Source organism: Gallus gallus, chromosome Z, assembly GCF_016699485.2.
Source record: "Gallus gallus isolate bGalGal1 chromosome Z, bGalGal1.mat.broiler.GRCg7b, whole genome shotgun sequence".
NCBI classification, from domain to species: domain Eukaryota; kingdom Metazoa; phylum Chordata; class Aves; order Galliformes; family Phasianidae; genus Gallus; species Gallus gallus.
This window is the reverse complement of record NC_052572.1, coordinates 57,233,394-57,260,859: the sequence shown is the minus strand read 5'-3', so window position 1 is coordinate 57,260,859 and position 27,466 is coordinate 57,233,394. Positions and strand designations below refer to the sequence as shown.

The following is a 27,466-nucleotide window of genomic DNA, read 5'->3' as shown; positions in this document are numbered from 1 at the left end:
AGGGTAAGGTGTATGAGAAGCAGCTGTGGTCCCTGGGTGTGCTCAGCGCAGAGCAGAGGAGCTGAGGGGAGGCCTCGTGGCGGCTGCAGCTCCTCACAGGGAGCAGAGGGCAGCGCTGAGCTCTGCTCTGTGTGACAGCGACACGGCCCGAGGGAACGGCATGGAGCTGTGTCAGGGGAGGGGCAGCTGGGGGTCAGGGAAAGGGGCTGCACCAGAGGGCAGTGGGCACGGCCCCCGTGCCTGGAGTTCAAGGAGTGTTTGGACACTTCTCTTAGACAGAGGGTTTGGATTTTGGGTGGTCTTGTGCGGAGCCAGTGATCAAACTTGATCCTTGTGGGTTCCTCCTCACTGATACAAATCATTTGGAGCAATATAATTTAAGTGATTGGAATTACTTTCGAAGCCTTCATTACTACAACAGATGGACTTCAGATTTCATACGTTTAAAAATAATTATTTTCCACCAAGAAGAAAATCAACTGCTGACTAGAAAAAAAATAATTGAAGAATCAATAAAGAAATAGAATTTATAGATGCATTTGTGTGCAGAATGGATGTCTTTCTAAACTATTTAGATTTTTTTTTCCCCTTGAATAAGTAGCCAAATATATACACATACTTTTAGCTAGTGCTGTATGGTGTCTGGGAGTAGTCAGTAGAGAACTTCAATCAGTGACCAAATGCCCTCTGTGCAAGTGTTTGTATAATACAAAACAGTAGAGAAAAAACACTTCATGATCCTTGGTTTGTTCCCTGAACACTATGTACTGTCCAAAAGATTTTATAAAATGTAGCTATATAAGCAATATTTTTAAGTTGCTTCTAAATTTGCAAAGTTTTACTAGCTTCTAATATACATCTAAATATTACACCTGGTTTCAATTTGTACGTGTATTTTGAAATAGTCCATATAGCTACAGATGTGCAGTAATTTTTAAACTCAACAGTGTAGCCACTCAACAGTCCTTTGGAAGAATCAGGTTTTAACTATAATGCTATTGAAATTACTTTTAGTTCTTCGGGGGGGGGGGGGGAGGGGAAGGCATTGCCACCTATTAATGCCTATTGCTTCACAGACTCATGACAGCAACAATCAGAGCAATGAAATAGTCTTCATTTTTCAGGTACAGAGCATACCTTTAGTCGTTCTACCTCCAGACTAATTCCGATCAGAAATTTAAGTTGCTGATAATGTAATGAAACAACTATTACCAGATTCTGTCATTTTTAAAAACACATGCAAATATGTTTGAGGCATTTCACTTGTTGCTGGCTATCTTGTTTGAGGCAGTTCACTCAGTGTGTTTGAGGCTCTTGGTAAACTAGAGTATTCACTTTCTCTTGCTAGACAGGCTCCTAAAAGTAACTAGGGTAATCCATGTAGTAAGTGCACATCTGAGGCATGACCTTCTGAGTAGGTGTCATGGTAGCTACCTGCTACTTTACTTAAGCCATAACCTAATTGAACTAGTTTTAAAGAATCTTCTGTCACATCCTTCATTCTTGAGCAAACTGATAGTTAAACAACTTCCCACACCACCGCTGTCTGTGACCAATGTTTTAGGTTCACCCTAGAGAATCTAAGTTTAACAAAACAAACAACAAAAAACAAACAGAAGGACAGTTTGTTTTCTCCCATTACTCTCATGTTTGTACTTTAGTTTTGGCTTTGCAACGATCAGTCCATGGTTATTATCCTAAGAAAAGGAAGAACACCTTGATTTTGGCACTTCAGTCCTACATGATTTTCAAAGATAAGCTTTACATATTCAAGAAACAGGCTTGAACCAATCACCCAATTCACAGAATTAACTTCTGTATGAACAGTTAGAAAAGTTCAGCAGTTTAAAATCCAAAATTAGCCTTGCTGTTCTGCAAAGATAACATGTTTCCCATTCAATTTCAGAGCCATCCTAAACAAAAAAGAAAAAATCAACCATTTCCCATCTTTCATTAGAAACTTTATTATGTTAACCTACAAATATGTGAAGTGAAATAAATGATAGTGAAGGGCAAAATGATGAACATCTGTCATCTTTGGAAAATAGATATATTTTAACAACAAAACACTTTTTTTTTTGTTACAGCTAAGAAAAAGAAGCCTGACATACTCAGTAGGTATTCTTTAAAAATATATTACAATTCAGTCTTCTCAAAGTGAAGTCTTGTGGGCTAAAAAAACTGAAAATAGAAGAGTTAGGTTCAGTGCTCTAGCACTACTTTAAGTGTACCAAAAATGGAAAGATTTTCTATACAGTAATTAATAAACATGCACACATTTGTTTTCAGTCATTTAAAGTACTATATATACAATCTTTAATATAAAGCATTTTTGTCAAAATTAGCTCTATATTTGTCAGTCTGGATTTTAGAGCTTCAGTGTAAGAATTATAATTTGGAAATACCTAATTAAAATATCCAGTTGTATTCACAGTACTTTGAGAATTCAATGTATTTTAAATAATGCATCCCCACTTCTATTTTTTTTAATTTAATTTCAATATTAACTTGATTTTGCAGATTGTCTCAGCAGAAAGTACAACAACATCTTTGTTCCTTTGTAATCTGCGCATGCATCTCCAATTAAAACTAATGAGAATTCTCTGGGTAGAAAAAGATGAGGACAACATTTGTGTGTAACAGCGTGTTGTGACAAAAAATCTTTGATAAAGTAAAAAGCCATTGAGGTTCATAATGTTTCTAAGTTACTAAAATTAGCACACCTATACTATTTAAAACCTAATGTTTATACTCACTACACACTTTAAAATCAGCTATTAACCTTGTGCAGAATTTTGCACTTTACTCAAGCACTAAATCAGTTCATAGAGGTGAGCTACCTCCATTTTCAGTGCTATAGTTCTCACTCGTACAATGTGAACATGCAGAGACAATGCATCTCTTTCCTATCTGTGGTGAAGGCAATTGTTTGTGTAGTCAGTATTTGTGAAATTATTATATCAACTTCCTCATTAAGTTCCCACCAGAATATAGTATAGGTGTTCAAACGTATTTAGGTTCTTTAAAGAGTGCAGCTGAGTCTGCAAAAGGGACCATGACAATCAGGAGGATTGAGTTTTGAATCTCCGTTACATTGTCAGCAGTGTGCGCCCTGGAGCAAGCCTCCCTAGCAACAGTAAAGGAGATAGGACTGCTAACAGAAGTTCCATGTGTTTTGTTGTTTTTTTTTTCTTTTCCTTTCAAATAAATGCTATATAGATAACAATTTAGTAGAAATGTACCACCCTTGCAGGTAATCTGCTTTTCTGCATCTACCGAGGATCATCTGATGAAGTAAATTCACAAGTCATTTACCTGATCTAGAGTCACTGCAAATACAGCTCAGTCAGCTTAAGCTGACACCATAGCAGGAGTTTTACCCACATACAGAAAGGCTGGTTTTGATTATGTGTATATTTAGAACCTACACCAATGGCAATATTATCAGAAATTCATCTCTTCTTGTGAATGAATGTTTGGCTCAATGTAACACTTGAGGATATGTGACATACTGGAAATTTTCAAACATAATAAAAATGATTTATTGAGCTTTTCACTGTTGCATATGAAAAAATAACTGTTTGTATGATGAGAATTTATTTATCTAGGGGTCTGCAAATTTTTACACAGAGTAAGAAAATTAATTTTTTTGAGCTCACAGTTGCCAAATACAGCATTTTTTTTTTTTTTATTCATGGCTTCCAAGAGAGGTTCTATTTTAAAATATGTTTGCCAGAGTACAAACACACGTATGTATCATTAGTGCTGCACGTACCTATATGCACACAAATCCAGTCAATATGGAGGGATTAAATGGCGACTGGCTTTTGAAACCTTGCATTTAATCTTCGTGCTGGCAAAGACCAACAATGTGCAAGGAGTTGAAAAACGGTCAGTGCTTACAGTCCGTAAGAAGCAGGAACAAAAGGGGGTACTGCAAACAGGCATATACTTTATCAGGCTGGAGAACACTTGTTTACTGACAACAAATAAAAGAACTGGTGAGAAAAAAGAATAAAAGAAATGGTGTTTCCATTTCATATCTGGGAGTCTTTTTCAAAAATATTTCCAAAAGTTGCTTTTTTCATTTTTTCAGCTTTCTTTTGCATTTACACTCCGTACGCTTAGTCTGTCAACTCCAGTTCACATCACAGGTCTCACATGCCAAAATGTGGCCCCGGTGCAGAAAGAAGACTAGAAGGACTTTATGTTTCCCATTGTATGTCATACGATGCAACCACCTACATTCCTCCCCCAGGGGAAGCACCAATCCGTTGAAAAAACTCCTTACAATAAGCTATAGAGCTAGAAGCGAGGGAGGGTAGAGGAGTCTGCTAGGGTTATGTGACCTGCACATTAGCTGATGGCATCACTGACTGCAAGCTAGAAAATAATACCAGCTAAAAATAATACTGCTATAGCTGAGAATATGATTTTTAGGTTTCTAAAGGTATCTTTCCACTGAAAGAGAATGTCTAGTCCATGTCAACCATTTTGTTTTTTAAACTGCCTAAAAACATTAAGAGAACACTTCTGTTTCAGTGGATGGATACATTGGCAAATCTGATGAATTGTGTAGGTCAGAGAGAAAGGAGCCTTCTGGAAGGTCGGTCTCCATTCACATAGTCATCAGAATAATCTAAACTTCAAAGAGAGAGCCTGATTTTTCACTTTTTTCTGCATTCTTATAATTATCCCCAACGAAAGCACCTTGATATTTTATTTTTCAAATTAAATCAATTCATAATCTATTATGTAATTACCAACTGCCTCTTGGAATATCAGTATGACACTATCCTTTAATCCTCTTCCTCTGCCCAGAGGACTCTTTAACCAGACAAAATAAAGGCCACTTGGCAAAAATGCAAGAAAAAAAAAAAAAAAAGACACACAGTAGAATACTTTTGGAATTACAAGCTAGATCACTAGAAATACAGACATACAGCTTAAAAATAGAGACAGAAGTTAATGAAGAATGAGGGTACATGTGTCACGTTATTAGCAATGCAAAAGACCAGCTTAAGCATGTTTTTTCCATACGTCAACTATAAAAAAAGGTGCCTTGTAGCAAGTATGCACACAGATTGCTTAGTTACTTCTAAGAAAAAAAATCACAACATTTTACTGTTTTTACCCTACTATATTACAGTAATTATTACTACCTGTTTATAAAATGTAAACCTTTCCTTGCAAGTCAGGTTTACATAAATCATCACCTTTTTCCACTCCTTACACACTCAGTCCACACTGACAAAAATAAACTGATTTAATTTACATATTTTATGAAATAATTACTGATATGTTATGGATTATTAATTGTGTTTGGCAGAAATAGTGGTCAGAACAGCAACATATGGAGTTGAAGTGTAGCAGATATTTTTTGAGGACTGGTGCTGGGTCTGGAGTACCCAGTGATCTTGAGGCATCATATAATATTGATGTATGCAATGCTGTTATCATCTTGAAAGCTATTCAAACAAAGTATTCCCACCAACAGTAATGGACAAAAAAGTCTGATGATGGACTTCCCAAACAACTGCAGTGTTGTGCTTACTGTATCTGATCTCATTTTTTAATATGTATGTCTTGACTAAAGAGCAGAATGAAAGGTAAAATTTGGCAAGACAGTTTTTGTTCCACATAACTAATAGCCTGTATAAAGTGGCATTTGGTAAATTATACTGTCCTGGGAGTATTTGAAACATGACAAATATGAAGTCCATATTTAAAGTAGCTGAAGTGGGATCTGTTATCAAAACTGATCTACAAACTAAGATTTTTACGCCTGTATATTACAGTATAAATGTGTTGCATACTTGTTTCTATAAAATTAACTGCCACCAAAAAAAGAACAATTAGGGTCTCCCAAGTGTGGCATTCGTCCATGTGTCACTTCTATACACAATACAAACCTCATGTTGAGATTCCTTTATGATGTATGGCAATTTTCTGCTGGACAGATTAGGAACCAAATACAATCGTAAACTAAGGAAGGAGCACAACTATGCCACTTGTCCCATTGAGAGTCCCACTGTGCTACACTTCAGCTTTTGGAGTCATTCACTGCCAACCTCCTTTGTAGAGGATGTGGGGCTATCTCGGACTGGTAGCAAGTCATAGTGACACGGAATGTGGCTGTTTTTTGGAAGGTCATAAGGATCCTGGCTGAAACGTCCACTGCTGTTGAATGCTCCTTGGACAACACTCACTGTTGGTTCTGTGATAAAAGAGAGCACATACACACAGTGTGAGAAATGGCAAACAGAAGGCACTGTGTTTCATTTTAGGCCGTGTTATAAAATAATTTTTATCTTTCTGCTTCAGTGTAAAGATTCCTTGTCATGCTGCATGCTGAAGTGAAGGTACAGGAACAAAAGTTGATATTAAAATTCTTTAGCTTCGCACTAAACATTCCCAAGCTTGCACCAGAGCCCTACTATAAGTGTATTTATGGCAACGTCTGCTATTTGTGTGTGGACAAAAAAAAAAAAAAAAAAAAAAAGCCCAAATAGAGGGATTATAATCCAGATGTTATAAAAATCCTAATCAGTGCAGTGCAGATGTTGCTGGATTTCAGAATAATCTCTAGCTGGGGACAGAAATGGTCAGCGGTGTCTTGTAATGTGTGGCATACACATCGTTCCAGTCCTAAGATCACTATGATAATAACTGCTCCACAAAACTCCAAAATTTTCTTTAGCATCAGTAATACAGCAATTACATAGGACTCATATTAGTAAAATACCACTTCTGTGGATGAAAATGCTTTATTTTTCTTACCAAGGACACAAAACAGACCTTTTCTATCCCCCCCATACACTTAATCCAGCTGTATTCAGTATTCACCAGCCTAATCCAGACCTGAATTAGATTGCAGTTAAATGCTAAGCGTATGTTCTGCTTTTCTTTACAGAAAGGCTTTCAAACTAAGAAAAATCAGAAGTAGCTCTAGGTTATGGAACAGAGCTGAAGATACTTCAAATGGTGGTCATGTGAACTACATCACTTATGAGTTTGTTGTTACAGCTTTCGAGCAGAAAATGGAATTGGATAGCCGTCATTTTTTGTGTATGTTTTCTCACCTCTTTTCCTTAAGTTTACTGGAAGGAAAAGAGTCTTGTGCTCTCTATTTTAAACCTTCAGAATCTGGAAGCAGATTTTTCTACTTACCAACTTCGTAAACATTCTTATTGGCTGAAGCAGAGCTGGCGATCTCAGCATATGGGGAGTCCCTGCGCACTGGTGACTTCATTTCAACATATCCACATTCTGAACTTTTTGGTACAAGAGCCGGTGGGTCTTTTATAGTAGCATATGGGTTTTCAGAGCTACTTAAGGAGCAATTACTTAAATTGTATTCCGAATTCTTAACTAGATCTGAAAAAAGAAAACATACTATTCCCTTAAGCACTCTACAAAGGATAGATTTTGCTACTAAGCAGAGCAAAATGCATTGTCACTGTTACAAAGCTCTGCCACTGTACAGATGTTCTTTAATTCTGAGTTTTAAAAAGTCACTTACTTATGAGTATTTAAATTGAAAGTAGACATAACACTCTAAAATCTTTATAAAGCAATTAGTGAAAATATCTCTACTGTTCCAGTCTTTTATGGGCTTAATCTTGCCATCAGCAAAATGTCTGAGCAACTTCAATTCATCTAAACCTGTCAGATGATATGTGCTCATTAACTTGTGCCTCATTTATGTCAAGTTAAATTTGGCTTCCCTTAGTCCTGCAAAACAAGTGAATAACATCTATATATCGTAGCATTATATAGTAAAGCACTCCTTGAGCATATTTGTCCTGTAAGAACGGTGACAAACCAGATGCTCAGGTCTGCATATTTATTTGGCTATATCCAGACATTCTAGTCACCCGTGTCATATCTTAACCACGTAACAAAAAGCCATGCAAACTAATATAGTCTCGTATAAAGTCTTAAGAGAAAACTGGATAACTTGAAAGATGAAAATAATAATTACAGCTGTGAATTTACTAAGCTTTTAATTCCTCTCTGTGCACTCATGCTTTGATAAGCTTTCCAAATGCCTGCAGTAAGGATGAAGACTGTGGAACTGTGGGCTTGTAACCAAAGACAATTTAGAAGAGTTCATTGAATATTAATGTCATTTCATCTAGAAGCATCAGAAAATAAACCTCACCTTTCAGAGATTTTCCCAAATACCCCCTGTCAAGTCCAAAGGCCCCTGAGAAAAATGATATAAAATACACAATAGATTTAAAATAAAGTAAAACTAATTATATAACAGTTTCTACAGCTTTAAAATTATCTTTGAGATTAATTTCTAGCTTAGTAGAAATAATATTCTCTTATAAGCATTGTGAAACTGTCCAGTCATAGGCTTACAAAAGCGCAGTTAGAATTTGCTTGCGTGCTTTCAGTAGTTCCCTGAATAAGGAAGGTCACAGGAGACTATTAAATTATCTACTTTGATATCACATATGACACAGGCCATGACATTCTGTGCAGTTACTCCTCAATAATTACTGTTTGATTAAAGTATATTTTTTGTCTTGGTATACCATATCTACCACAGTAACACTGCATCTTGACCTGAAACCCTCAGAGCATGGAAGTTTCACCCCAATTCTCAGTATTATGATTCCAAGGTTAATCACTCCCACTGCACTGTCCAAGGTCACCCTGTTACAGTTCCTTGACCTGTGGGAATGGCCTAAACTCATAATGCCTAGGTCTGCACCTTTGAAATGATCTACTTGGAACAGACTTATCTCAATATTAATCTTAATATAAACATCAACAGTCAGCAATGACTGACAACTCTCTTCTGAGACCTGACACTTATGCAGTTGTTAATCCATTCAGAGCCTTCTTTTCTATGCTAGAAAGTTTACAAGCCCCAAATCACTTATACAGTATCTGTATAAGCAAAAGTAATAGTTTTGAAGAATGGAATTATGCTATCTGAGAAATCTTTAAAGAAATTGTATTCCTATCCTATATTTTACTAATTAGTTCTCATTTTAGCTGTTTTTGCTAAGACTAATGTTCTGGTCAACAGCCTGCAGTTACCCAAATCATTTCATCTGTCCAGCTAGAAAACAGACATAATACCAGCACTCACCCAGTCCTCCAATCCTTAGTATATTACTGATGGTACACTGCAGTAGGTTGAGCATAGCTTAGTGCAGTAGTACAAACACTCTTAACTAAGAAAATGTAAAGCTGAGCAAAATTATGACTGGAACCCTTTTCTAAAATCCAGGTCTGAGACTCAGTTATGGTATGAAAAACATCAGGGATGATCAGGAGGAAGGATAATGGTTCCACACTATTGTTCTGATTCCCAGAATCTAATACTACTAAGGACCAGAAATGAAGGGAATAAAATGATTCTTTAAATTACACTGGCACTGAAAGCCCCTTACAAAATTTTCACTGGTCAGAGATCATGATCAATGAAATCTAGGAGAATGGGAAAGAATGACAAGATTTCAAGAGACAGCATAAAAGCAGGATACAGTGACTCAACAGTTCTTGGGAATTTTTCTTCCTAGAAAGAAGAAGATGCTCTGAGTTTTGGCTAACAGGAGGCTTAACTTAGAAGTTGCTCCTAGAATTTACATAGGAAGCTCAGATGGTGAGAAACCTTTTTTAAAGCACTGATTCTGTATGGTGGGCATATATATATATATATATATATACAATCTCTCATTTATATTGAAAGAATCTGAAATTTTGCCGAAGATGACTCCTACTGTAAAATATCCATTGTATTATGGAACTAATAAAGAATATTTTTTTAATATTAAAAAAATATGAGATATTTTGCATACCATGTCTGCACAGGACATCAGACTAACTGGCTGTTCTTCATAAGTAATTTTTTTCATCTATGAGGGTATTGCTTAAAGGAACGACAAACCCATAACCCTGAACCTCACATAATCTGACAAGCCTGGCATAACAAACAGGAGTTGTTAGTATCACAAACGAAGCATTCTGATACTCAGAGACTGAAGAACACTTCCTACATCGAAGAAAATTTCCTCTTTCTATTCCATACCAATATTTCCTCTTCCTTTTTTTTCTTACCAAGCTCATTGAGGTAGCCACCATGTTTCCAGTCAGCAGGCAGTGTTCCAGTGTAATCCATGACAGTGCCTCGCTTTCCAGGTTCCACATTTTTAAGGTTCACAAATAGCTGATTGTTTTTTGCCTATTTCAAAGAAAGATAGATGATGGAACCTGAAACTAACGTGAGGGTTGCTGAGTTCTACCAGGTGATAATCAAGGAAAGCAAAATAAATCCAATGAGAGACACAAGAAATAGAGTAACATAATTCAGTGGCTAACCTACACAGAAGCATTTAGATTTTTCTGCTTTACCTTTGCCAGAGTCAGCCTGTCCATGTTGTTGACATGAGGTGGTGTAGTGCACTGTGTTAGAGTATGATAACTGGGGTTAGAGAAATAGTGACTGTTAGCATTTCCACCATTACTATGAGGGATGGTTTCTGAAAAGGAAAAGAAAGATAAATGAACAACTTAAAATAATGCATCGTATCTTTCTTATTTTTCATAGTACTGCACTGATTTCAGACTAGTCTAGCATTTCTTGAATAAAAATATGGCATTCCTCTGAATAAATTAGAGATACAGAGCAGTAAGTGACTAGCTATGTCCTTCCTTCCCCAGAGAGCATTCTCAAATGTTACGAGCTGACCTTTTCTTTCAGATGTGGTCCCCTGCTCACTTTTGCAACTGTCATCACGGCACTGTCCTAATTATGGACACTTTTACCTTAGACTTCACAGCACCGTATATTATTTTGGTGCTTATACTGCACCATTACTTGTGGTGGTACATCCTTCTCTACTCTGACAACTGCTTTTGCTGGCTTCTTTACCTGCCAATTTCCTTTACAGTAATTTGCAAAAGACAGCACTGCCTGCATTTTCATTTATCCATTTAATGCCAACTTATGTGGACTTTCACAGCTTGAAAACTCCCATTCTGTTTCAGAAGCATTGCTCCTTCCCTTCATTTGTCTCAAACTTGAGCAGCTCTGTTCTCTGCCTCTCTAGAGAACCACAGCTAGCTACAGCAGTCTTTCCATATTCTAGCCATTGGCATCAAATTTAATGTCTTAGCAGAAACCATGTTTTGCCACACTTTCCAAGTCTCTTTAAAGCACAGACCTATACTTCCACTGGTTAACACAGAAAATCATTCTACAGTAAAGCAAGGTATATGGTCACTTGATCCTTCATTCAGTAATTAATGTATTTTACCAATGTATGCCAGCTTTCTAGTACTAAATGCACAGATTGAAAGACTGTGATACACAACAAATTAAATGGCTGCAAATGCTGGGCCGTGCTCCCTCCGAACCCCATCTCTGGCAGCAGCAGGAAGGTCTCATAGCCTACCAATGCATTCCAGTTTTCCCGTGTTCTGATCTGCCAGCAGCATGTCATCCTAGGTGCTGCTCTGCTGGCAAAAGGCCATAGGGGGCAGTGAATTGCAATCTCTCTCTTCCCAAAGAAGGAAACCCTTCCCAGTCTGTCTTTCTAGGTAGGCTTCCAAGGCAGACTTTCAGACACTCTCTGGTAACAAATAGTTTCCTGCTCTCTGCAGCCCTCAATGATGCAAAAAGATGAGATGCATATTGAAACCCTTTTAAGAGCAGATCTGAACCCCTTCAGAACTTGGCTGAAAACTCAAAGTCAAGAGACAGAGGGAAAAATCTATTCCAAATCTCACTTACCTGAAATGGTGTAATCAGCATTGATGACCCTCATCGCAGGAGTATAGGTCACTGCAGGCATGTTTGTTTCTTTTCCTTTTTGCTTATGTCTGTAAATAATGAACAGCACTAGCAGGAAGAGCACAATCAAGACAAGAATGATGATGCCTGCTATAGCCCCTATCTGGTAAGAGTCGGCAGGGATGGCAGTACTGGTACGGCTTAAGCTGTTCAGGTTTCCCACTATAATTACGCCAGCTGAAATACAAAAAGAAATGAAAATACACTGCATAAATTCAGAGGCTTATGTGTCAGGAGCAGAAGATGGTATTTCACTTCTGTATCTGATCATTTTAACTGTATTTTTTAGTGCCAAAATAGAACCACGTCCAAAACCAATGCAAAAAACAACCTTAGCCTTCAGGAAAAGCATTAATCTTTTTGGAGAGGGTCCAGAGGAGGGCCACAAAGATGATCCAAGGGCTGGAGTACCTCTCCTATGAAGACAGGGTGAATGAACTGGGTTTGTTCAGCCCAGGGAAGAAAAGTCTGTGGGGAAATCTCATTGTGGCCTTCCAGTATTTAAAGGGAGTTTATAAACATGAGGGAAATCAGCTTTTTACATGGGTAGATAGTGACAGGACAAGGGGGAATGGTTTTAAACTAAAGAAGGGGAGGTTTAGATTAGATGTCGGGGAAGTTTTTTACAGAGTGAGTGGTAAGGTGCTGGAACAGGCTGTCCAGACAGGTTGTGGATGCCCCGTCTCTGGAGGTGTTTAAGGCCAGGTTGGATGGGGCCCTGGGCAGCCTGGTCTAGTAGATGATCTAGCTGCTGGCAATCCTGCCTGTGGAAGAGGAGTTGGAACTTGATGATCCTTGAGATCCCATCCAACCCAAGCCATTGCTATGACTCTGTGATCCATAGAAAGGGCTGAAAAAGTGAGAACATCTTGTAGGCAAAAGTACAGAGTAAATATATGCTCTATCAGCAGCTTTGGATAGTGCAGCACTGTAAAACATTTCATGTGATCTGCACCTGAGTGATTTGATCCAATAAACTATCACTGAGGCATTTAATACTTACAAATCTATTGAATATATATATAATTCAATAACAGACTACTGAAACATATTAAAAACATAAAAAATAATTTAGTGGCTGACACATATATGGCATTTAATAGGTTGACTAAGTTTTACAGCAAACATCTGTAGTAATTTGACTGCATCTAGTCTCTACCTTGATCACACCTGGCCCCCTTCCAGCCTGGGCTGCAGTAACACGTTCCTGTGATGTGGTCACAGGTTGAGTTGTTCAGACAGTCACATATCTGCCGACATCCATACCCATATGTACCTTGAGGGCATTCTGTACAAAATGAGACAACACAAGCACAAAGAAAAAGCAGATGAAGTTAGTGCTTCTGAAACGTTTCAGTATTACAGACCTTCAGCACTGTACCTAGTGGTACATTACAGACCTAGCGCTGTGCCTGCTACCAGTTGCTTCTGTATGACCGTGTACATGGCCAGCAGATGGCAATGTCTTATCAGTGGTACACATACACTAAAAAGATTTTCTGAAGAGGACCTCTCTGCATATGTGTGTGCATGTATACATAGGCACACACTTAGAGGGAGAAAGAAAATGCATTTAAAGTATCTTACACTGATATTAATTACTTTTTTATGCCCATCTCTGCTACAGGGTAGACAGTTACATTAGTACTGATGGTTTGAGGAAGAGTGGTATTCCTCCTTCTGAGACTCAAGTTTCTCAATCTCTCAGGAATTTTTTTAAATGCATTAATTCATTTATCTTTTTAAGATAATCTAACCCATCTTTTACGTATTCCTGGTTTATAATAATTCATGGGGATAATAGATGGCAGAGAACCTTCTTGCAGACTTGATAAATGCAGATAAAAGTGTAATTTCGTGTTCAATATACCCTCTCTTTCACTTGGTTACGTTCCATAGAACAAGATGAGAACTGGTGACGTTGATGGCTGAACTGAAAAGTCAATTTTTAAAACTGAAGTTCCAATTCAGAAATGTAAGAACATTTCATTTAGTACTGTTGAAAAATTAATATAATCATTATTACCAAATTATGGGATAAATATAAAATCTATAAGACATTGTAATACTGGCAGGCTTGCCAAAGTATTCAAAATCATATTGTGATAAGATTCAAAATAACACTTTGATACGATGATATTGATGGTGTTCTTAGAATCTTTATCTTTTCCTAAACATTACTCCTCTTTTGAAGTGAAACATCTTACATCATCAAAGTAGAATAAGATTTAAACAACTAAAAATTACATGTTGCCAGCTATTATTTCGCTGAAATAAATACACTCTTCCAAAAAAATTGTATTTTGTTGTAGTTGTGTTTTTCTTAGGAAAATCAAAATTTCTTTCCTTATTTTTAGTGGTTCTACCACAGGTGTCCTTATCTGCATAACACTTCTTCAAGCTGGAACTGGGCTTACTGCTGAGGGAATTAAGTGTGTCTGTGGGGATAAAGTTCAGCACATGGTAACCTCCTCTCCTTTCAGTTACAGCACTGCCAAGTGTGACAGGTGTTGTAGATAATTACTGTCCCTCACCTATCAAAAAGTCCTGTGCACAGTGCTGATGCCAAGCACAAGTTTAAACCTTCAAAACAGTAATTAAGTAAAACAAGTGTATGTAGGATCTTGTGTTGAATGGGTTGCTTTGTGTTGCAGTAATGCATGAAATACTGGAACACCACTCACTCTGTAACATTAGCTAGAGCTAGACTGATAGAGTTCTGTGCTTATGAGCTTGATTATTCTTTTAATGTTGCACAACATTATACCACCACTGATGTCAGTGGTGTTACTCTTAATTTTCTTGGGTAAAGAATGACACACATAAGAAAATAAAATACCATTTGTTATGCTTTTATAATCCATTTGAGTGTAAAGAAACATTGCAAAGATTAATTAGATCCACTAGGACTGATGTTGTACTACTTATCTTTAGTTTTCCATCTAATAATTTTCATTGTGCTTCATGCTAATGACTATTACTCAGATTCATTTGTTACTTTTACATTCAGAACTGTGGGTTTTTTTAAGCATTATGTCCAAAGCACCTAGAATGTAGTACAAATATCTCTCAAATATTGCTACAAATTGAAAGAAACAAGCACAACTATCATCATCAGTCTTAATAGTTACTAATTCTGTGGGTATTTATCCTGAGTCTGACTCCTGAAGCTCCTGCCCAGTTAAAATGCCCACTGAAGCCAAGAGATTGCATCACAACACCAACTAAAGCAACCAAAGCTCAGCCTCAGGGTTTGGTATTTTTTATCAAGACAACTGGGGCTCCTACTCACTCTGCTCACAGTGCTTCCCCATGAATCCTGTGCGGCAGGTACACTGCCCACTGATGTGGTCACAATCGGCTCCATTCCTGCATTGGCATATCAGTGCACAGTCCTTCCCATAAAATCCAAGGGGACATCCTGCAATACCAGGAGGGGGAGAGAAAAAGGAGTGACAAGCGCTCCAGAAATAAAATTCACATATTCTGATTAACTGTGTTACTGAAAAGTCATTTCTATAAACACAACAGATGAAGACCTACCCTGCTTCAAGGGATTTAAAATACTCATTGGGCAGCAAGTACATAAAAATGAGATTGCAAATTGTGAAAATAGGTATCAATCAGAGAAAGGTAGCAAGAAGGACCTCATGCTTTAAGGAGAAAGAGAGCACTTTGTGAACCAGAGCAGGGAGTCCATTTAGTAATGAATGAACCTTTGGACATGTTATCCAGTGTTCTGTCAGTTGTATCCTGATGTTGAAGGATACAAGACTAAAAATAATAACATGTTGTAACACAGCTCCTCACAAAGATATCATTTCAATGTGACAAAGATGTATCACTGCAAAGAGATCATTATTCACCAGCAGGAAGCAAAATAACCACGACAGCTGACAATTGAACCAAAACTGAATGTCTTCCAGAGCTGCATCCATATGGCACTATAATGCATGTGTTATTTCTGCCACTATGAAATTATTCTGCGGAAAATGGTAAGTTCTGATTTAATGAAAAACAAGCATTTAGACACTGAATGGAAAACAGACCTTAGTTTAAAAATAATGGTTTTGCCCAGATTGCAGAAAGTAGAGGTGTCTATATTGAAGATAAATCAGACTGAAGTCATAAATATAACTATTAATGATTAAGAAGATGACTTTATTGATATCTAATGTTTCCCTCTCAAATGTCATACGAAATGTTATCAAGCAGATAGTCTGTGCCACTCACCTAGACTCAGTGACTGCACTTCTTGTAACTGGAATTGGCAAAGACATCTATCACAGCCACTGATAAGCCAGAAGCTACTCTCGTGGCTTCCGACAGCAATTGTGCTATGTTATTATGTTAACTGTTGGGTCTCCACAGTTAAAATATTTATTACAGAGGTTATGGAGAGGGAAATGGTTAACATGGCACCATCGCCCTGCCTGATGAGGAACACCTGTATAGCTAACACCAGCCATGCTATGGTCTGCAGCCATAACCATGCATATGCAGTGGCAGCACCTGAATGTCAGCCATTCATTCTGCCTGTGCACATGACAGACTCTTCCACTGGGATATCTACCTGTGGCCAAATATTGTTTCCTCTGAAGAAGGCTTTAAAGGGAGCCCAAATGCAATGGCACTCTGCCAGTGGTTTTACAGGGGCTTCCCCTGAAACCACAGAGATTATGTCTTGCGTTTCTGGATCAGAAAGGTTCAGCAGCAGGTGGATAAACTGAGGAATAAAGTGTGAAAGCACTGAAGGAAAATTCTGCCACTGATTTGTAGACCTGTAAGACTGTGAACAGACAATTAGGATCACTTACGTTGCGTACAGTAAAGGCCAGTCCATCCTGGGGTACATTTGCACTCTCCATCGTAGGCACTGCAGTAAGCTCCATTATGGCAGTTGCATGTGTGGATGCAGTTTGGTCCCCAGTGAGAAGGTGGGCATGCTGAAAAAACACAGAGCAAGTAATCAATCTCAAGTGACAAAGATCTTTGGTACTCATCCGGAGGGCTGGAGAGCTGCTTATATATTTCCATCAGTCAATACAGTTTTACCAATATTTTTGAAAATGCTATGATGAATGACTTTGATACTAGGTACTGCTATTAAAAGTGGAGTGATTAAAAAATGTCTTGCTACCGTCTTCCACAGGCATAGGCCCCACATTTATTTTGGTATCATACTGAGTTGTAGATGCTAATCTCTTCTCACAGTTTTACCAGCAAAGGTGTTCTGGTACAGATACATTTAAGTAGGCCGATCAAACCATGAATGCTATAAACCCATGAGACATGTTATTAGGAATGTACTTCCCCGGAAATCCCAGCACAGTATCTTTTAAATGTTGATATACTGGGGCCCTATACAGTTTCTTTTCTTCATAAAAATTGATTGATTGAAATTTTTGCATGCATGTGTTGCAGACTCTGGATTTTTGTACCTGACAGAATAAGCTATTGTTCCTCTCAGAATTTTGCTTCAGATATTACTTTCTGTCATTAGTGATTTGCATAGATCGAGTAGGGCATCTGGAGAATGCCTAGTTATTTAATAACACAACTCAACAAAGCATAAGAAAATTAGGGCCCAGCCCTTCTTTTCAAGTAGGTAACTAAGTCTTCACTGATTTTAGCATGACAAGACTATATCCAGATAAAGAAGGATAGAATGACACTAAAAATGCCTATCTTTGAAACATAAAAGGAAGAAATAAAATACCTAATGAAAAATACTTAGTAAATCATAGTAGAAGATTTCTTAGCATGTTAACCATCTGAAGAAGAATGAGGACATTCCCGCTGACAGAATACAGACCTGTGACAGAGAAAATGTTGGCTTTGTTCAAAGCCTTACTTGTAGCTGTCTATGCAATGCTAGTTTGTTGTCAGTTTTAGGTTTCTTTGTTTGTTTGTTTGTTTGCTTTTTTAAAATGCCACACATTCATATGACTGTCCTGAGGATATTAACCTCCTTGTGTTGGGATGTACACAACACTAATGGGACGTGGTTACACAGTTGCACAGACAAGTAAATAGCTTATGAACCCTCTATCTAATCAAGATTCATCTGGTCATAGACTGCGTTATGTTGGAAGAGACCTCTGGCATCATCAAGTCCAATATCATACTCTTAATGATTTTCAGCAATGAGCATTTCACAGCCTCCTCCTGGGTGAGGACTTCGGAGCCTCTGTGGGCAGTTGCTGTGCTTGACAACTCACACCTAGGAATCTTCATAATGAATCCAGTCAAAGTTGCCCTTGCTACAGTTTGTGATCATTGCCACTTAGGTTTTCACAGTGCCCTTCTGAGACAATTCTGGTTTACTTTTTCTACAGCTCTTCTTTGGGCAGTGGAAGGCAGCAAGTGGATTCTCCAATTGCATGCAAATGGAATGCAGAAAACTTTAAGATCTCTTTCTAATACACCATGAAGTCCTAATTTCTGCCTTACACAGTATTTGTTTACCAACAAATAGAGAATTTACACAGATAAACTTTTAATTAATTTACACAGATAAACCTTTAATTAAAAATAGAGGAAAATATGCTGATCCTTACGCTGAGAGCAGTCACTACCAATCCACCCAGGATAACACTGACAGGATCTGTCGATAGGATTGCATGTTCCATTATTGGTGCAGGTGCATATTCCAATGCAGTTCTTGCCAAATCTGCCACTGGGACATACTGAGAACAAATTTCAGTATTAGAATTCCTTAATAATCAGCACAATATATATTTTTATTAGTTCAAGAATACTCAATTTATATTTGGATTAAGAAAAGTTATTCTTAGTATAATAGTACAGTGATACATTATGAATGCTGATAAGCCCATTATACGTACTTGTTATTCAAGAACTGTATATAAGAATATGGTACTGTTCTGGAGAAAGGTATTTTTTTGTACTTAGGGATCAAATTTTAAAGAGCTTAAAAACTGCTTAAGATTCTACATTTATAAACTGCACATACCGCTGCATGTAGCATTTTTGTTCTTATACTTTCAATAGACAGAATGAGAATTGTAATACTGTTTGGTCTCTGCATCCCACAGAGTCTTTACTATAGCTTGTACCTTCATTACACAGGGCTCCAGTAAATCCAGGTAAACAGTCACATAATCCAGTAATATGGTGGCAGGGGCCACTGCTGTGTACACACTGTGGACATGTCTGGCTGCACCGGTGTCCATAAAAGCCAGGGGAACAAACTGGAATCAGAAAGGACAAACTATCATTGATTCCTGCACTTTCTTCAGTTCTTCAGTGCACTTGTTCCTAACTACCAATTAGCTCTGCTTTCTAAATATGCAAGGGTTGCAACAGTGGTTGTTAGTATTCATACAGCTCAGCGCTGTGCCCTCATGTAAGATTTTCTCATCTTTCTCAGGAGCTTACTGTGCTCTAGTCAGTAACTATATATTAGACAATCTATAACTTGTCAGGCCACATTTCACTTGTGACTGAAATGCACATATATTTCATATATTATACATATTTGGCCATATGTGATATATTCTCTACATACATGAATGTGAATAACCTTTTATGTATATTCAAAGAAAAGTACCTTAAAAACACATTTAGTTTTATCAACAGATGAGTACAATCATCTTAAAACTTGACTTCCACATTTCCTAACTTGATAGACAAATCGCCATCACTTCACTGAGAAAAATGTACGATGTTTTCTGGTCATCCTTTCACTTAGTTATTCATTGTACTCATTACATGGTACAGACAAACTGCACACCAGCTAATTGTAATAGAACTTGATATTAGAAATACAGACTTCTATTAATTCTCTAGCCAAAAGCACATAAAAATTATTTTAAAAAAGAAAAATAAAGAAAAATAAAAAAGACTTTTGCATGAAATTGTTTCCTCTGTTGCTCTAACTCCTTTTCACCTTTTTTTTTTTTCCTGGTAAATTATAATATTATGTGATGCATCAAGAGAAATAACTGTTGCATGGCAGCAATCAGCACTGACAAAAACTCACTCAGAATCTTTTCAATATTTCAGATTCTTTCAAGTCGTTCAGTTATACACTTCATACAAGTTATGTGGACAGATCTCTCCAGAGAGACTAACTTTTCCAAGTGAAACAGAGCCAAAAGGTCTTCCTGTTTACTGAAAAGACACTTCCTGATTGTAATCCAAATTATTCATATGACCTTTGTCTTCCCAATCTCCAGACCATGCAACAGAGAAGGGCTCTGGGAGCCACTGACAGGGAAGCTGTTTGTCCTGGTTTTAGGCATAGTTCCAAAACACGAGGAATATTTCTACAAGTAGTTTTATATTTACTCTACCTCTGGGTTATCTGATTAACTGTAAGATCTCTACAGATTAGATAGTGAGAATAATTACTGAGAGTAACTAGAAATGCTTAAGGAATACTAATGCTCTACTGATGTGGGATTTGGTAGTATCAGAGGGAAACACATTCTTCAGCATGAAATCTTGCCACTTGTGTTCATCTTCTTCTGGTTCTCCTAACTTTTGGTAATACTAACTTCATGACACCTTCTTTCTTTTCCGCCTCTTTTGGAGAGGACCTAGTAGCATCACTCCTTGGCCTTATTTCCCCTGCTTCTTGACCCTGTGAAAGTAGAGCTATCTTCATTTGCAGAGGACTTGCATTTCTCCGCTCTGAGCACCTTTCACATAGAACTAAAACTATGTAAACTAAAGAAAGCTAAGCTGCTAGAAAACTGTCACAGATTTTCCTGGGGGTAGATACTTGTATGTCATATTTTTGCCTCCCTGATTCTGGTATGAAGTACCTCACTGTATCTGCATCTCTTCTCTTGGAGCATTTACATTTCATAGGAGCATATTTTTCAAATGCAAATATGCATGTCTATGATATCCTTTACTTATGCCTGATGCTATTGGCCAGTTACTACTGTTTCAAAATGAAAACTTAAAAAAGCACTAGTTAAGCTAATGATTCCACCCAGATTCAGTGGGATGCTAAAGTTTTGAGCTTCTGAAACTCACAGATGTTTTATTTACCTGCCCAAAAATGCATTATAAAAGTAATAATTGTCAATCATGTTTGAAAATGTTGACCTTAGAGCCCAGGCTCCTACCTTATTTGTTTCTCAAAAAGTCATGCACATAACAATGTCACTGCACAAAATGTGAATAAAAGTAAAGGTATCACAGAATCACAGAATTGTAAGTGTTAGCTGGGACCTCTGGAGATCATCAAGTCCAATCCCCTGCTAGAGCAGGCTCCCTACAGCAGGTTGCACAGGAAAGCAGTTAGGCAGGTCTTGAGTATCTCCAGAGAAGGAGGCTCCACAACCTCTCTGGGCAGCCTGTTGCAGTGCTATGTCACCCTCACAGTAAAGTTCTTCCATGTTTGTATGAAACATCCTATGTTCCAGTTTGTGCCCACTGCCCCTTCTTCTATTTCCACACGCCACTGAAAAGAGCTTGGCCCCATTCATTTGACACCTGATCATTAGATATATATAAAAATTGATAGATCCCCTTTCAGCCTTCTCTTCTCCAGGCTGAACAGTCACAGGGCTCTCAGCCTTTCCTCATATGGGAGACGCTTGAGGCCCTTACCCATCTTTGTGGCCCCCTGCTGAATTCTCTCTAGAATTTCCCTGTCTTTCTTGAACTGCAGAGCCAAGAACTGGACACAGTATTCCAGATGTGGCCTCACAAGGGCAGAGTAGAGGGGGAGGATGATCTCCCTTGACCTGCTGACCACACTCTTTTTAATGCAGCCTAGGATTCCATTGGGCTTCTGGGCCATTGGTTCATGGCCAATCTGTTGTCCACCAGGAACCCCAGGTCCTTCTCTGCAGAGCTCCTCTTCAGCAGGTCAGCCCTGAGTTGACACAGATGTGCGAGGTTATTCATCCACATGTGCAGGACCCCACACTTGCTCTTGATGAACCACCTCAGGCTCCTGTCTACCTAACTCTCCAGCCTGCCCAGATTTTGTTAAACGGCAGCACAGTCTTCTGGTGTGTCAGTTATACCACAAAAAGAAGAGCACTACTAGTTGGAAAGATTTTTTGATTTCAGATAACCCTTCTGTGCATCCATACATTTTTACAATTGGAAGATCCCATTGAGGACTGTTACACTGTATTTCCTAGTGCAATAAACACAGCTAATGAGGTATTATATCTTACTCATTCCATGTGAGAGAGAAAGAAACTGAAGTTACAGTGCAGTTTTAGTTATAGAAAGTTTTGCTTTGTCCTTACTTCTCTGACAGGTGGTGCCTCGGTATCCTGGTGCACACTCACAGATTCCATCATCTGGAGAGCATGACGCCCCATTTTTGCAGTAACAAGACAGTGAGCAATTTGGTCCCCATTGTCCCTCAGCGCACACACTGTCACAGTGTATACCTGCAGCCATAAGCAAGATTGTCAGTACATAAATATAAAGAGCTTTTCTGCACAGTTATTTTAAACTTTTGGTTCTCAGAGGACACATTTTTCAAAACACTGATAGCAAAAACTGTTTATGAAAATATCACTAACATCAGGAGAATAGAACAAGGTAAACATGCATCTCTGTGCCTGCATTACCCAGGTCCCTGCGTAGTGAGTTTACTTTATATTCTAGTAGTAGTATATTCTAGATGTACTGAAGAGCTGATCCTGAGCTCTATAACAAGTACTTTGGTAACCAATTCACATGGAACATAACAGCTCCATGGGATGCTACCTTCAGGCTTCCTTCCCACTAGCACTTTAAGATCTACTACAAAGACAAATGCAAATCCTTCGGTACTATAAAGAGCTCCATCATTTTCCAGGATAAAAATTCTTTTTTTCCTCTCACTTTCACCAACTGTATCAATAAAGAGAAATGAAAGTAGAAAGTAATTCAAATACAACAAAATAATGGCTTTTGCTTCCTCCATAATGGCTGCTTTAAGACAGCAAAAGCTTATTTTCAAATTTAATGTTAGGGAAATGCATGACAAAAGGCACTGCAGCAGCTTTTCCCCCTGAATGAAAAAATTCTTAAGGTCTGAGATAATTTTGTGTAATAATGGGGTGCAGAACACAGAATGATTTCTAATTAGTAGTGAGCTGATTACCACTAAGCCTCATACCAAACGGAAAAATGTAGCGCACACAAAGAGCTTCAAAACACAACACGTGAGCATTGCAAAATGCTTAGCTGCAGCACTGTTAAGGATGCTGGTCAGTCAGTTGTTTTGTCTAACCACTTCTGGCATAAAATTGATTAGAAGTTCACCAGTGTGAACCTCCATACATGAGCTGTAATGCAAACTGCTCATTATAATCACACCTCATCACGTTGGTTTTTTTTTTTTTTTCTGTTGCAGCACAGAAACATTAAATATAACTTTCCCAGTCCCTTTTAATGCTATCTGCCTTCAGAAAGTAAGCTGCATGCTACATGCCAGCAGGCACCACCACTGTGGAACTCAGACCGTATTGTGTCTACAGTACTTTGCATTAACAATTAAGTATTATTGTAGCGCCTCTACTGAACGAAGCCCTTCGCTAAGGGAAAAGTGGATGGCATCCAACCACAAGTATGTCTTGCTTTGTAAGTATTTTCAGAAAAATATGTCACAGGTTCATGGGCTGCCAGAGTTCTAATAAAGCAAAACAGTTTCACATGTGACAAGAAAAAATCTTGAAGTCTGAAGAGCAAAATGCAGTGTTCGTAGCAACACTGAAAAATAATTACAGTGTTTATGCACAGATCAGACACAGAGGTAATTCCCCAACCCCCACAGCATGGGCTGTGTAATGCTGCCTACATCCAAAGACCAACTCTCTAATTAGAGGGAAGGTGAAACTGCAGACACTCAAACTGTTTGTTTCTTTGCAAGACAATCAACAGTTTGGCTAATCAAATCTGTGGTTCAACAGATTGCACCAACTACCGCTAGCAGGAGAGAAAACACTTTATTTGTAGAATCCAGCACGAGACAGTACACCAGCACCTGAGAGTCCAATGATCATTTGGTTAGTACCAACCTGACAAATGAAAGGAACCCCCCAAAAATGAAAGCCTTCTTCCACCACGACAAACTTTTTCATTTTTGCCTGCACAGGCAATGCCATTCTGCTGGTTTTATCTACTACATTTGAGAGGCAGAGAGCATAAGCTGGCTTCTCAGCATCTGGGTCAACTTTTTCATAAAGTCTCTACTTGTGCATGAACAGATATAAAAGAGGGGTTTGATTCTGAGAGATGCTGATGCACACAAGCAGGATGAGATCACTGCATTTTTTAGAAACAAGACCACTTATTTCAGGCGCTTAGGACTTCTCTGCTTGAGGCTCCCAAATCTGAAAAGTTGGGTCTGTGTCTGTGAAAGCACAAGCTGACACACGCAGGGGCTTTCAGCGCTGAGCATGACATTCTGTTCACTTGAGTGTTATCCGTCATATCATACAGAGCTCTGCTCAGCGAACCCTGATAGAGAAAAGACATTTTTCACGGAGTCTTAATGGGTTTCAGTGGTGTTCGGTATACAATGGTCACTGTTAACAAGTCAGTGGTTGCCAAGAGTTACCACAGTGCATTATGTGTGGTTATGTAGACCAGTGACATACAATAACACCAGGCTCAATTATATTGTCTTGATCGGTGCACAGAGGATGCTTTATGACAGCATAGTGTCAAAGGGTGATACTGGACATAGTGGGACAGAAAAGACGAGGGATACATGCTACACAGATCCACAAGACTTACAAGAGCAAAGCAGCACTATTAAAAATAAAAAAGAAACAAGTTCCTCCAGTACACACCAGGGAAAATTACCCATCTGGGAAACTAAAATTTACCCCTTGTTCCCCCCTTTTCAGCACATATGAGGAGGTGGCCATAATGGTATCCCCCCTACTCAGCAAAAGCACATCACTGAATAAAATTTATAACAATTTAGTGTACTGAAAGAGTGCTGATTATAACGTCTGTTCCACTATAAAAGCAATTTTATTACATTTGCTGCTGATCATAAACAAAATCAATTGCACTTCTGTGTCTGAGAGCGTTAAGAATGACTGTAGCAGAGAAGAAATAGAAATTGATTCAGTGACTTACTACCTCTCTGTTAACAAAAATATTTTTCAGCCTCGCTCAATAGCTCATAATTAGATAATTCAGATAAGATAAATGGGAAATAGAGTTTCAAATTTTCAAATAATTAAATATAAATATTTTTTGAGAAAGTATAGGTCAGAAATATAAAAAGTTGAAAAGGAAAATAAGAATTTCACAAAATCTGATGCTTTATATGCTATGCTTTTATAGAAAAGCTAGAAATGAAGGAGAAGAAAATGGCACTTTTACTAGAAGTTGGAAACAAGGTTAGACTCAGCTTTCACAACATTGGTATCAGCAGCCTTACAATTGCTGCAAACATAAGTGAGTATTAACGTCGTATGCAACAAAATTGGTTTTGATCAGTTTTTGTGCCGATTTTAATACTGATAAGGATATCTGTGAGGAAATGTTTTTGCCACAGCAATGCACAAAGAACTCTTTGATGGCCTTCACAAGTTGCTAGGCAATAGCTGAATGGTCATGATAAACTTCAGCTAAGCTGCTCTGAAGAAATGCTCATGCATTTTATATCCAGTGCTTTATGTCAGGGGCCCCACATTTAAATCAGCACTCCTCCAGCATTTGTAATTGCATGAATAAAGGAAACAGTTATTTAAGGATAGGAATATTTCTGCCCATGCTAGCAAAGTGTTTACATACTCTCCATACTGTATTTTTAATATTTTGAGACATGATGATCCATCCAGATCAGATGAACACAGATTTCATTTGTTTCAGCACTTAAAGGGGAAAAATCCAACAATTATTTCTTATGATCTTCCAAGGTAAAGTTATTATTGGACTAAGCACTATTTTTCAGCTTATTTTGTTTTGATTAGTCTGATAAAAGTTATCCAAACATTAATAAGTAAAGTTTTTTTTTCATGTATTTGCTATACAATTTATCTTCACAACATGTGGAATTTTCAAGGATAACCTCAAAATTAAACCTTATTTGGACAGTGCTTTACTTTCCATTGTTCAGAATTGAACTTAATATACAGTATAAACAAGATTGAACCTTCAAAATTGGGGAAATCTTGGTTCTATCAAGGCTAACGATAAATTTCCATTATGGTGCAAGATACCACCTTTTATATTTGATTATTTGAGAAAAAACTGTTAAACACTAAATTACTGCTGTTTAAGCAATCCGAGACTTATGATGGGAGAAAACTGGATCCGATTTGCTTCCTTGCTTCTCTGTTGAATGCATGAGCAGCCCAAATAAGGAAGCAACAACTCAGGAAAATGGTGGAAAATTTCAGAGACACTGCTTAGAAGTACCCTCGTTGTCCCTAGCAGAAGGGAAGGCCTTGATCCATAGCTGAAGGCAGTGCCTTGTTAAGCAGCTACGGAAAGGATTAAAGATTTTTCTCTAGAAGTTCATGCTGCTGCTTCTTCACTGGAAGCTGTAGTAGAAAAGTTTGTGCCTGGGAGTTCTCGTAGGAAGCCAGGTCAAAAGCTTCTGTACAGCAGTGCTGCATCAAATTGAAAGCAAATATCAGTAACTGTAATTTTTAGTGGAAGAACCACTTCTGAGATAACCCTGGTATCTTTCTCAAAGCCATACTGTTGTTGCACACTCTCAAACAACCAAGTGATGCTTTTCTTGTCATCTACAACATTTTTGGTAGCCACACGAAAGTAACAAGAAAACATAATTTCTCCCTTTCTTACCTTCTTAGCAGGTAGAAAGTGAATGTACTTAATGTACCGATCTGAAGTTCTTCTTTTAAAATAGTGATATTTATTTCACACAACGACTCACCGCAATGCACAGGCAAAAGAGATACAGACACAATGACACAGTTAGGGTGGGCCAAATCCCTTAATGGAAATTTGGAGGGTAAATGTACTGTTCATCATGACACCACGCACACATACAACTTCAGTTTGTGCTGCACAGAAGATCTGCAATAACAGACACTTGCACTCCAGAAGCAGAGAGAAGTTGGCCAGTGCGGAGGAAAAACTGCCTTGGAAGAGGCTCCTGGCTGGGGTGCACCAGGGTGCCAGCACTACGAGTGCTCCCAGTGGCATCCCATTTCTCAGTCTGAATGTGAGAAAGGCCTATGACAGTACTCTTTTATGTCTTTTTCTTCTATGTAGTAGAAAAAAGAAACCTGCGTACACACTAGAAGCTAAGGAGCACGGGAGAGGTCTAGCTGGTGCTTCCCTGGGGACCTACTTATTTGTATCAGTGGAGAGGGTGTCAGATGACAATCCTGTCTGCTCTTAATCCAGCAACAAATGTGCCTCTTAGTAACAACATCGCGAGCACATGGAAAAGACACTGCGCTTCCTCACAGCAACAACACATCTGGTGATGGACAATCTGACTAGCGTCAGCAGGTGTCCAACACAGCAAAGTCACCAGTATCCTATCTGACATAGCATATGAATAAACACCATACACGCTGGTAGAATGTAGGCTGATATTTCTGCATCTGTCTTTTCCATAAACCAATGCTATTGTTTTCGTTCAGATAGCAGACTACAAGTATTTCACAATCCCTGGCACAACACAGCCTTTAAATTGATTTTTAAAATAACAAGTGTGGCATGAGT

At 38.2% G+C, this 27,466-nt stretch overlaps 1 protein-coding gene across 1 annotated transcript in view; it reads right to left on the bottom strand.

Annotated features, from left to right (window-relative positions):
* Positions 1 to 1,948: 1,948 nt before the first annotated feature.
* MEGF10 (multiple EGF like domains 10) overlaps positions 1,949 to 27,466 on the bottom strand; it is a 101,446-nt gene continuing 75,928 nt past the window's right edge. Inside the window, exons 14-25 of the mRNA XM_424719.8 lie at positions 22,057 to 22,203; positions 18,895 to 19,029; positions 18,376 to 18,504; positions 16,633 to 16,761; positions 15,108 to 15,236; positions 12,975 to 13,103; positions 11,756 to 11,992; positions 10,375 to 10,502; positions 10,081 to 10,204; positions 8,165 to 8,209; positions 7,171 to 7,377; positions 1,949 to 6,217 (exon numbers count right to left, since the gene is read on the bottom strand). Of these exons, the coding sequence (XP_424719.3) occupies positions 6,057 to 6,217; positions 7,171 to 7,377; positions 8,165 to 8,209; positions 10,081 to 10,204; positions 10,375 to 10,502; positions 11,756 to 11,992; positions 12,975 to 13,103; positions 15,108 to 15,236; positions 16,633 to 16,761; positions 18,376 to 18,504; positions 18,895 to 19,029; positions 22,057 to 22,203 (1,700 nt within the window). The 3' untranslated portion in view covers positions 1,949 to 6,056. The remainder of the gene's footprint in view (positions 6,218 to 7,170; positions 7,378 to 8,164; positions 8,210 to 10,080; positions 10,205 to 10,374; positions 10,503 to 11,755; positions 11,993 to 12,974; positions 13,104 to 15,107; positions 15,237 to 16,632; positions 16,762 to 18,375; positions 18,505 to 18,894; positions 19,030 to 22,056; positions 22,204 to 27,466) is intronic.